At 53.2% G+C, this 12,093-nt stretch overlaps 1 protein-coding gene across 3 annotated transcripts in view; it reads left to right on the forward strand.

Moving 5' to 3' along the window:
- Positions 1-241: 241 nt before the first annotated feature.
- Gata3 (GATA binding protein 3) overlaps positions 242-12,093 on the forward strand; it is a 29,933-nt gene continuing 18,081 nt past the window's right edge. The window contains exons 1-2 of one of the 3 annotated variants that reach the window (XM_052729045.1): positions 242-587; positions 10,238-10,900. In XM_052729045.1, coding sequence (XP_052585005.1) covers positions 10,660-10,900 — 241 coding nt within the window. In that variant the 5' untranslated portion in view covers positions 242-587; positions 10,238-10,659. Of the gene's footprint in view, positions 588-9,687; positions 9,877-10,237; positions 10,901-12,093 lie in introns of those variants that run through there. The other 2 variants (XM_052729046.1, XM_052729044.1) reach the window with 2 other exon arrangements.

Consider the following 12,093-nt stretch of genomic DNA (forward strand, 5'->3'; position numbering starts at 1 on the left):
ATGAACCCCCGTTTATTCAAAAGTGAGAAGAAAATGCTTCAAACATGTTTATACCGATGGTAATGACCCAGTCCACAGAACAGTGACGTTTATAGTGTTAATTTCAACCCTGCCAGAAGACAGTGGGCTGGCTTTGTAGGCGCCAGGGGCAGGTCACATTTCAGGCGATCTTTCTTGTTCCCCCCCCACCCCCCCACCCCTTCCAACTCTCTCAGTTTCACACACCTCTGATGTGTGGTTTGTGTGTTTGCAAAAGGGGGATGCTATTCATTCCCCCCCTCTTTCTTCTTCCCTCCCCCCCTCTCCCCACCCCTTTGCAACCCGGAAGAGCTCGGCTGTCTACAGTGAGCCAAGGAAGGCCGAGGGGAGGGGGCTCTGAGCAAGGATTCACATCAGCCAGGTTTTACCTCTGGCTGGCAGCCTGACTGAGATGCAGTGAGGCAGCTGCAGACCAGGACTGCGGCGGCGGCGGCGGTGGGAGCTTCGGCAACAGTGGTGAAGTCTGCCTGTCATTTCTACCTTCAGATCTCCGGCAAGTCGGGTGGAAAAAATAAAAAACAGCTGGCCCTCAGCAGAGAGCTGCCCAGGTCAGTGAGTACATAGCTCTCTCCCTTTCTTCTGTTCTCCTTCTCCCTGCTCCACGTGGAGAGAATTAAGAGGAGGTCTCCCCCGTGGGGACAGCTGCCTCTGGAAGAAAGTCAACTAGACCCTAGTCCTTTATTGTTCTTTCTGGTCACTGGAAATCTTTGGCTTTCTGCCGTGACCTTGGGTGATTATGGTGTGGGAGGGTGTAGATGTCCTTGTTTTGGAGGAAGGGGCTCTTGGAACTTGGGGTGCCAAGAAAAACTGAACAGGAGAATAAGAGCTGGTGGGGATGCTTGGGAAGGGGCTCCGGATAGGTGCTTTTCACTGCATGGAGAACAGAAAACTGAAGGAAATAGCCTGTCTGCTCAGGAGCCTTCTCTAAAGGTGGCTGCAATGTCCAAGTGTCAACTCCATGTTTATTTTTCTCAGCTTACAAGTATATGTTTAGGCGGTTTGTCTCTGCATATCATTTAAGAAACAGATGTGCACTGAGAGATAAAGTTGGAGCCCAGATGTGTCCGCATCTGGCATCCCTTCAGAGTAGCTGGTGGTAGGTGTCCTTGCTTACAGAAGCACTCTGAGGTGGGCGAGAAAACCAGTTTCCCAGAGAGGGTGACCAGGGTTACATGGAGGGAGAAGGACAGAGGGTTTGGACTTTCTCCTGGGATATCGGACCTCCAAGATGCCACTCAGAAACATATGCGCCCACAAAACAAACAAACAAACAAACAAAAAAACAAGGATAATGTTAAAACGCAAGGAAAGTCTGGTGGATTTGAGCGGAGCAGTTGTCTAAAAATGTTATTTAATAGAGCAGGTGATAAAGTGACAAGTGTCATTCTGTCCAGAGTAGGAATGGCCGTAACCTTGCCTGCTGCATCACCCTTGACTTGAGTTTATTTCCTATAGCTCTTGGCCCTCTCCTGCCCTTATAGACCACAACAGGACCCTGGAATCATGGTTTGAGAGTCTCAGGACTCTGAAGGGACAAATAATGAAGGTAGCCTTTCTGCAGCCCATCCACTTTCCAGTGGTGGTGGTGGGCTGTTTGTCCAGTGACACGTTAAGGGCCAAGCAATCTCAGGCAGTCAGGTTGAATGCATCCAGGTATTTCTAGATAAATGCTTGGCTGCCCAACTTGCTATTTGTGGGGAAGAGGGCTTACTGTAAAATGGTTGCACCCACCCCCAAGAATAAAAATGTTCTTCATCAATTTGAACTAGGTCTAGATGTAATTTCTGTTCTGATAGACCAAGACTGTCGGTATCAATGAGCTCTGGTTGTTGATTGCTTCTTACCTTAGGATTTAGCAGAAGACCCAGCTTCAAGGTTCAAGCCAGTGGCTCAGTGAGGCCTAAAGTTCCTTGCTTGAGGACACACGAGGGCTTAGAGAATGCCATGCATGACAGTGGTCTACATAAACTGTCATTTCCAGCAGCCCCTGATTCTCTGGCCCTTTTCTGTTACAATCCAAAGCCGGGACACAGGGCAATCTGCATTTTCCTTTATTTACTGTTAACTCTGCCTTCTTGCAGGAAATACTTGTGCTGGGTGTCAGGCAGAGACACAGTGAAGGAATGGATGCAAGCATCAGGGTGGATGGGGCCCTTCTGTCGGTTTGCCAATAGCCCAAAGTCACACAGAAAGGCCCAGGGAGGGTGCAGGCATGTGGGAGTCCCAAGGCTTCCATCTCCTTCGGCAATTTGTGTCCCCATAGTGAAGACTGAGATAGAGAAATAAGGATTCTGACACTGAGTGGGACAGAAAGGAGAAACCTTCTGTTCTTTAGCCCTGGGCTGTTTTAACAATCTCTAGGCTACCCTGGAGGATTGTTTTATTCTTGGTGTCTAAGCCATTTCACACTTGAGTATGCGTTCCTTTTCACGTATGTCTTTGTGTGCCAATCCAATATTACTGATTACTCCCTCCGCACACCACTAATGGTTGGAATACCAGGGAGGCTTATTAACTGTGGGGAAGGAGTACCCTGTGCTTCATGCGGGGTCGACTGGGACTAGGGTGCTGTTAGGTGAGTGCTATCAAAGTGAACGTGAAAGGGTTGCCGGGCGCTCTCTCTGAGGTCCAGGTTTGTCCGGTGGAGGGGGTCTGCAAGCAGCTCATGATGAGTAAGCACGCGTGTCTGGTGGTTGTTTTATTTTATGTAACAAATTGCTGAAGTTCACGAGGTGGCAGGCTGTGGAGGGTGCCCACCAAGCCGGGGGCCGGGGGACGACCTGGACCCGAGAGTCACCGGCAGGCAGTAAGGCAGGCATCAAGCAGGCAGCCTGATAGTATAGCCCTGGTCAAAGGAACCGTGATGCTAGGGAAGTCTTGGTTTTGCACCTCCGAGCCCGGCATATTCAGCTTTTTCTACGGGGTTGCCTGCTCGTTCAGTGGCACTAAGGATTTCATGCTTTTTACAAGCCAGCCTTGGCTCTCCGCGGGGTCTAAATCTCACCACCTTCCCATTTTTCTTCCTTTGCTGTGAATCCCTCCACAGCCTTCCCCGCGCCTCAGCCCTCGTCTTCGGTGGATTGTCCCTCCACAATCGGCGTTCTAATTCCTTAGGCTAATCTCGAGAAGTCAAAGCTCAGCATCTCCAAGATATAGCCCGTTTTCTCCTCTTGAAACCACCAAAGCGCAGGAAAAAGAGGATGCTGAAGCAGGCGCTGGGGACTGGCGGGAGGGCACCTCACCCAGTCGGGAGAACCGGGGGGCTAGGATCGAAATGAGACAGGTGACCGAGGCTGGCCCTCCTGCATCTTTCCTAAGACCAAGAGGCCTGTGTGTTCAAGTGGTCGAACCCCAACCACCTGGCTCCGGATTTTCTTGGATGCTGGGCAGAATCCTGGGGGCTTCAAAGGTGGGGACCTGGGGCTGGCTTCCCTGGGAGCAGGCCGGATCTAGAAGCTGAATCTTCCACTAAAAATTAATGTTGCCGAAGGTCAGGGGAGTGGCTGCGGGGGGGCCTGCGCTTCCCAATGGGTCACCGGCATCCTTTCCTCTTTCCCACGGTTCCTAAGCCTTCAGGGCTAGGACCCCGGGAGAGCAAAGCAAAAGTGCACCCTTTTTCCTTTCTGGGTGAGTTCTTTCTCTTCCCAGCCTAGGCAAGGGCTCCCCAGTCACCCTCCCTCTCGCTTGTGCTTTGTTCTATTCGAAAGCAGAAATCCCCGGTCTTCTCCCTGTCCGCCTGCCCCTTTCCGCTTCACCCCTACCTACCCATTTTTTTTTTTTATTTAATCTCGCCATAATCAGGGGTTTTCTCAAGGGGCGGGGGAGATCATACTGGTTGAGGGAGGGCCAGAATCCCTAGAAGCTGAAGGTGCAGGCCCGGGCTGGGTTGGGGGCGGAGTGCGAGGCGGGTAATCGCCGCCGGGAGCATCTCTTCTCTTGTGGACTCTCCGCGTCGTTTGCGGCTCCTCCCGGCTTGGGCGGCTTTCCTCCTGTGTTTTAAACTGTGATAGATGAATGAGCAAAAAAGAAAAAGACAGAAAAAAGAAAAATCAAATCACATAGCCAAAACAGTGGCTCATTTTGCTCGGAGGGTGGACCCCAGACCCGCGGCGGGTGGGTGTGGGAGCCGGGAGATCTGTGGGTGCATAGTCTTTTCATCCAAGTTCCCATGGGTCTCCCCACCCACCGGAGGCTTCCACTGCCAGTTCCTCTCGTGACCAGTGACTTTTAGGGTCTTTCTACATCACTAAAGTCCCCTGCCCACTGTTTTAACTGGAAAAGGGTCTCCGTTGATGAGCGGGCAGCCTCAGCCAGCATGGCCCATTGCCTGACTTCGGTCCCTACCGCAGTTTGATTTTGCTCTTTTCTGCATTTCAGCTCATGCGGGGGGAGGGTGGGGGGAGAAAAGGGGACACTTTGAAAGCTACAGTGATACGAACGTAATTTGTGTTTAACCTGTGAGGTCCGGGTCGCCAAGGCGAAGCGGCCTCCCCAGCGGTTTCGTCCGCTGAAGCCAGGCTGGCCGGTGGCGCCTTGGGGCTGTGTCCCCAGCATAACCCTCCTGTCCCGCAGCCAGAGAACTGTTTATACAGCTTTACCTGTACTGTTCTCGTATCCAGTAAAAATCCTCGCCCGGCCTGGGTAACCTAATCCGGAGGCTAAAACGGAGGAGGGGGTAGTGGGGCTGACTCCAGAGAAGGAGGTGTGTTCTGCGACACAAGCAGGGGTCTCTCCTTTGCTCCTCCCCCGATTGGGAAGGTAATTCGGATTTGGTTCGAGGAACCGAGGTGGGGATGTAGGATTTAGAAAGGAGACGTGGATTCATGTCCCAGCCTTCCCGGCTTTTTTCCCTCAAACAGGCACTGTGGATTGACGCGGCGGCCGCAGCTCCAACCCTCGCTCCAAGAAGGAACAGTAGTCCGGGGGGTGACCAGTGGGGACTAGCAAGACCAAGGACGAGTCTCCCACCGTGGCCTGCTTGGGGCAGATCTGCCTCCCCCAGCCTTTCTTTTACAACTCCCAGGCCTAAGACAAAAAGATCAAGGAACAGAATCGGTACTTTCACAACCAGACCCTCCCGGTTAACCCCGGCCTGTTAATCGCTGCGCCCGGGTCGGGATTGCAGCGTGCACAGAATCGAATTAAACGCATCTTGGTAGTTATTGTCTCTTGCTAATTGCTTCAACAATGGCCACTGTTAAAACGGATACACCCAATTAAAGGCCCCGCGCCGTCGCCCTGGGTTCTCGCCACCGCCCTGCTTCCCCAGTCCGAAGCGTTGCAGACCTCCAGGTTGCGAACCGGATTGGTAAGGGGGCGCCGGCGCTGGCCTGGATACCTCCGGCCTCCACTTCCTTCTCAGACGCACAGCGACCACGGTCTTTTCACTTCGTTTTTATTGATCAATCGCATCAAAGGAAGATTGATAGAGCTGGAATGGGAAGGGACTTTTCCCCTAGTCCTCGGCTCGCAGGGGCCCGGGGCTTTGCACTCAGTTTCTGGCCTTCGGTGCGGTTCTGAGCTCTCCCCGACCTCCCAGCCCCGCAGGTTCCGGGCTTCACTTCAGTCGGTAACCGCGCCCTCAGGTCCGCCCAGGCCGGCGCCGTGGCTCCAGGGGCGGGGGGGAGGGACAAGGCAGTACGGCCCCGCTCGGCTTCGTTCTTCAGCCTGCAAATATTTGCTGCCTCTAGGAGAATCCTACTATTCCGCTTGCGCTCGGCTTGCAAAGTCCTTAAGTAAACACGCTCAAATGACCGCCCGAGGCATTTCGAGGCACGCTCTTTATCCCTGCCCAGGATTAGTAACTTTAGTACTACGACCCCCAAGGTTCGGCTTTGCGGGTCCCTCTCTGGAGGGCAGCGCTCAACCCCCAAGGTAGCATCTTTCCGCATCTCGGCCCCGCGGAGCTCGCCTGGCCTCTCTCGGAGTCAGGCTCGGGTGGGTGATGAAGTTGCGTGGATTTCTACCTTTTGGGTCTGTGGCCCAGTCACCTTCTGCCTCTTTGCAATCAAGGCTTCCAAATTCTGAAGGGGACAGACTGTGCCTACTTGCAAAGGGATGGGGTCTCAACGCCCCAGTGAAGGCAAGTGGGAGGGACCTGAAGATGGGCAAGTGTGTGTGTGTGTGTGTGTATGTGTGTGTGTGTGTGTGTATGCGCGCGCGCTCGCGTATGTGTGGTGGGGGTGTCCCAGCTTACTCCAAGCATAGAGAAAGTCAGATCCATTTCTAACCCTTTCCCCAAGAGGGCACACATACCCTGCTCAACTTGACGCCTACAGCAGCAGCCCCAAGGCCTGGGGTTTTCAGATAGGCCAAACTGGTTCCGGTCACCCAACACAGCACCGCTCCTTGGAGGGGTCTAGCTGAGCCTTCGCTTGCTCCTCTCCAGGATGCTGGGTCCCCAGGCATCCAGATCGTTGGTCAGCCCCTCACCCTATTGAGGGAGGCCTCAGGAACTACAGGAGCCAAAGTCTCTAGGCAGCAGCCGTAGCAACAGGCTCCTTGATGGCTTTCTCTTGCCTTTCCCCCAGCTTTGCCAGATGCTCCTGGGGAAGAGGGGGCATGAGCAACACCGAACCCAGGCCCAGGTGCCTGGGGTGGTATCCCAGATCTTCAGGAGGGCGCTGAGGCGTCCCCTAACGAGGCCTGGTTCAGCTTTGTAGGCTCTGGCATAAAGGATTCCGACCACCCTTTCCCTTCTTCCCTCCGGCCTCAAGCCCCCTCCCCTCCCCCGCCACCCGCCAGGGGAGGAGGAAGCCCGGCTTGCATTTGTGAGCGAGGCGGGTCAGACCGGCGCCTGGCCTGGCCCAGACCCCCGGAGTCCGGCTCTCCGCCTCAGGCCACGCGCCGCAGCCTCTCTGGGCTCGATCCCTTCCCCCTTCTTCCCGGTGGGTCCCGGAGCCGACCTCCGCCCTCCCTCCCCGGTAACCCTCTCCTCTCTTTTCCCCTCCCCCTCCCCTGCTCTGTGTTTCTGACTCTGGGGCTGGGCCCGTGACGTCAAACCCAGTGTGGCGTCGGCGAGACTGGCCGGCGCGGGCCATCAAAAGAGCAACGTCCTCTTTCCCAATTACCCACTGTCAGTCCTGGAACAGGGGCGGACCGGCTGGGAATTACATGTTAAATACCCCCTACAGGCTGGCTCCATTACCCCGGGCATCCAGCCTCAGGCCCCCTACCCCTCTCTGCCAGCCCTAAACTACCTCAGACCAGGAGGGGCCTTCTAGATGTTTTCTTTTTCCAAGGGAGGGGAGTGTCCGCTGCATCCCAGCGTAGCTCCTCTGGTGATTGAATTAAAACGAATAATCCGCTCCATTCCCACTACCAAATTTATTAGAGAGGAGCCCCTACTAGGGAAGCGTTCCTTTTCAGAAACATTTTCTTTTGCAGTCTTTTAAACTAAGTTCTAAGCCGCATAAATTAACACGTTCAAGTCTTGGCGTCAGCTTTGATTCTTGTCTCGAGAAGGATTTCTTTTGCCTTTTTTTTTTTTTTTTTGATTTATAGATCTCGGTGCCCAGGACCAAAGAGTTTAATGCTTGCTTGTTTTTTTTGTTTGTTTGTTTTTTGTTTTTTCCTCGAAACTATGAACTAGGGTCAAGCTGACTGGTATCCTACACAACTCACCAGCGACACAGGAACACTGCTTTTTTTTTTTTTAAACTCCCATCCTTAATCTTAATCCCGGCCTCTTAGCAAAAATGTGTGTGCGGTCCTCTCTGCTTGTTTATGGAGTGGTTTCCGGTGAATGTTAGACAGCAACTAAATAATTAAAAGGTTTTGAGAGCGCCGTGAGCTGGATGAGATGCTGGCAGCTTGATTGGCCCAGGAGAGATGAGTTGGTCGAAGAGCGAAAGTAAAAATCGATATTCTAAGACTGGGTCGCCTCATAAACGCGAGATCAAGGGGTGCAGGATAAACTTGGGAGGGAAACTTATATTTTAAAAAAAGGAGGTATCTTCATGTTTTGTATTTAGAAATTCAGCCTTGATTTCGAACAAAGATCAATGTAAAAGATGAGGAGTCGAGAGAAGCTCCAAACCCAAGCCCTCAGGGCACATTTCCAAATAAATTTTACTTGTCTTCTTCAAGGGTTGTGCTTTAAAAAGAACACACTCTCCCCGCTCCCCCCCACCCCCACGGGCTTCAAGATAGACATTGATGCTTTTTCTCCACAGCAGGACAGGAGTCATTTAGAACTTTTTAGGAAGGGTTTGTCGGGAATCGAGGTTTTGTATTGGTGGGAAATTTTAAGGGGTAAAGGAATGAAGAGGCAACGACACCTTTCAATTCCAGTAACCCTCCACGCGAAGCTCTCTGCCCTGGAGGTTGGACTGGAATCACCTTCTTGTACACTGCCACGGGGTGCACCCGAAGTCTTTTTCCCGCCGGACCTTGCTCTTCCCGGCTGTGTTTTCAGGACCCAGGCTGCAGAAACCTCAACGCCACTAGGGGATGCAGTGACTCAAAAGACCGAACAGGGCCGCAGAGGTTGCAGCCCGTGGGGCGGGGCGACTGCGGCCCGGTCGTGGTCTCGCCCAATGATTGGCTCTTACAATGGCCCCGCCCTCGCCTATCCCCGCCCCCTCCACAGGGCGTCTCGCGGCTGCTCTCCCAGAGTCCGCGGGCTACCCACCCAACAGACCCCGGCCCTGAGACCTGCAGAATCCCCGGAGGTTGTCGCTGGGTCCCACCTCGGAGGTCAGGGTTAGGGTCTGTGGAGGGGACCGTTTTTGTCGGGCGGAAGGCAGAGTAAGTAGGGCCCCGAGCTGGGCAAAGGGAAAAGTTAGGCCACCCGAGTAAAAACCAAGTCAGTTCTACACCGCACTTCGGGGACCAGGGAGCCTGGGTCTTGTCTACCCGGCTTTCCATCCATCACGTTGTCACTCAAGTCAAAAGCACACATCGATTATATCATTAGATCTGAAAAAGACAGCTGCAACAGCTGACGCTGTTCACACTGGAGAGGTTTGTGAAAGTAAGCCGAGACCATAACAAAAATAATGCGGGTGTCCGAGTCAAAGCCCAGGTCCTTTGCGCGATCCATCAGCCTCCGGGGAAACTGGTTCAGGAAGCAAATCTTCAGTTACTTTGCCATGAAACTTTTCTGGTCAGTTTTACATGCACATAGTCCCCAAGTTGATATAAACTGAAAAATAATACTGCGGCTTGAATCCTAGTTTCAAAGTTTGCTCATTTTAAAGAAGTTGGAAAAGAAAAGTCTGCTTATGGAAATTAGCTTTATGAATGGGTCGGCCGGGTTTCACTGGTACGGAATAATCTACTGAGCCCGAATGAATCGGCTCTGCTACACTTAAAGGGCCAGAGCGCGAATTCCCTCCTGCCTGTCCCCTCCGCCCCAAGCCCGGGCCGGCCTCGCCCACCCTGCCCGCGGCCCCTCTGCCCTAGGCGGCCCTCGGCGGCGCCCCTTTCCGGTCAGTGGAGGGGCGGGAGGAGGGGCGGCGGTGTGCGGGGCGGGGGGGGGGGGGGATGGGGTGGGGGTGGGGGTGAAGTCCTGGAGCGGGTTTGGGTTGCAGTTTCCTTGTGCTAGGGATCGTGTCCCCTCCTGCCAGCGCCAGGCTCCTCCCCCTCGGCGCGGATGACACTAGAACCTCCTTAAGTTGCGTCGCGCCACAGCTGTCTGCGAACACTGAGCTGCCTGGCGCCGTCTTGATACTTTCAGAAAGAATGCATTCCCTGTAAAAAAAAAAAAATACTGAGAGAGGGAGAGGAAAAGAGAGAGAGAAAGAAAGAGAGAGAGACTGAGAGAGCGAGACATAGAGCTACGCAATCTGACCGGGCAGGTCACACGCCTCCTCCTCTCTGCTCCTTGTTACTCAGGTTGGTATTGTGACTTTTTTTTTAGATCTCCCTCCCTCCACTTAGGGGGGACCTTTTTTTTTTTCTTTTTCTTTTTGGTAAACTTAAAGCTCTTTTGGAGGGTTTGTAGTGGTTGGAAAGATCCCGGGGCCGGTGTCCTCCAGGGAGGACTTGTCCCCAAGTTTTAATTGCTTAGTCAGTCCCGGGCTCCGGCGAGATGTGCTGGGGAGCTTGGCTTCCTCTCCTGCCGGGTCTTCGCGTGCGTGTGCACGTTCCCGGTGAGTCGGCCCTGAGGGAAGCTCCAGGAGACTTAATGCCCTCCAGAATTTCAGGTGTTTAAGTACTTACAGCTCATCCAGGTCTCCTCTTCTCTGCTTTGCAGGTGACCGGAGAAGCAACCGTCTCTGAGCGCCAAGGAACCAGTGTGCCTTGTGGCCACACTTGGATTTCAGCGTCCTTTCTTTATCATTTTTTTTTTTTTTGCATTTGGCCTCTTTAATCCGCCGCTTCTACTTTTTTTTTTGAGGGGGGGTCTCCCTTTTCCTTCCTCCCTTCCTTTTTCTTTCTTTCTTTTTCTCTCTCTTTTTTTTTAAATTTTGCCAAACTATCCCACAAAGCTTTTTCTTTCCTCCTAAACCCACTTTTTTGCTCACCTTTCCTACCCACTTTACTACAAACAAACCACTAAACGACCCCTCTCCGGGCCTCCGACGGCAGGAGTCCGCGGACCTCCCAGGCCGACAGCCCTCCCTCTATCCGCGAGGGTTCCGGGCCCGGCGAGAGGGCGCGCGCACAGCCGAGGACATGGAGGTGACTGCAGACCAGCCGCGCTGGGTGAGCCACCACCACCCTGCGGTCCTCAACGGGCAGCACCCGGACACGCACCACCCGGGCCTCGGCCACTCGTACATGGACCCGGCTCAGTACCCCCTGACGGAAGAGGTGGACGTACTTTTTAACATCGATGGTCAAGGCAACCACGTCCCGTCCTACTACGGAAACTCGGTCAGGGCTACCGTGCAGAGGTACCCTCCGACCCACCACGGTGAGTCCACCTGGGTGCAGGAACCCTTTCGATCCGCTCCTGTTTTCCTGGGTCTGGGAGAGCGCCAGAGACTCAGGCTGGGCAGAGCAAGCGAAAGCCCCTAAGTGTGTCACTAGTTCATTTAAAAAAAAAAAAAATTGGGGCCCGGAAATGGGCGAGGAAGCAGTCTCGCTCGCAGGGAGAATGTTTTTTAAAAAGAGTGCAGCAGGCGCCTCTCTTTGCGGGCGTCGTTTGGGCCAGGCGCTCACCTGGCCGGCGCCTAGATAAAGCCCTGGTCCACGCATTGTAGATTTTGCAGCCGGGGACATCTCAAGCTGTGCCTGCACGCGCCGGGCAGCAGAGCGGGCCAGGCGGTCCTGGAACTGGGCTCCCCTGAAGGGCTTCCAGCTTCTAGCGATCTGGTAGAAGGGGGGTCTTTCGACAGAGCCTTGTAATTTGTTTCTCCTTTTGTATTTTCAGAAAGGCCCAAACACATGTATTTATTTCTACTCTCTTTGGCTTTCCACCAAAGATAGTGTATTTTGAGTTTTAGGCAGGTTTCTTACCTACTGGTGGCTTGAGGACGAGAATCTGGTGGTTGACACGGTATAAAGGGGGGAAGTCTTAAATTGAAGAGAAAGCAGGTTTGCTTAGACTCCCGGCTACACAGAATTTTCCTACGTCTTTGCTTTTTAGGTTGCTTAATTGCCAGCAACCCTGGCCTTATTTTCTCCTTTGGCCTACGGTAGTTCCCATAGGCTCCCTCAAAGATTTATGATACACCAAAATGTCTTTTAAAGCAGGAGTTTCCAGTTGCCTCCCCCAAACCATTTATCTTGAGAAGTTTAGGGGAGTTCTGAGGTGTTTAAAAAAGAAAAATAAAGGAAGAAACCAGCCTTGTGTGGTTGGGACAGGGGACCCTTAACACTTCCCAGCTGTAAGTTTGTGCTCAAAGGAGCAAAAAATGGAAGGGAAGAAAATGGGAGGCTTTCTCAGTCAGCTAGGTCTGCTCAGGTCTCCCGACTCATAGTCCCTCTGGCAGCAGGCATCCTCTGCCTCACAGCCTCCAGGTTTTAAACAGTCATTTCTGCGGATGGGGCGCTCTTTGCTCGGGTTGTGTGCAGATTAGCAGTTAAGTGGAAATGAGGTAGATCAGACCTAATGTTATTTACTATACTACTTCCTGCAAAAAAAGAGCCTTAACCCTTGGCGTT

This window comes from Peromyscus californicus, unplaced genomic scaffold, assembly GCF_007827085.1.
Source record: "Peromyscus californicus insignis strain IS unplaced genomic scaffold, ASM782708v3 Scaffold_8__1_contigs__length_139910024, whole genome shotgun sequence".
In the NCBI taxonomy this organism is placed as follows: Eukaryota; Metazoa; Chordata; class Mammalia; order Rodentia; family Cricetidae; genus Peromyscus; species Peromyscus californicus.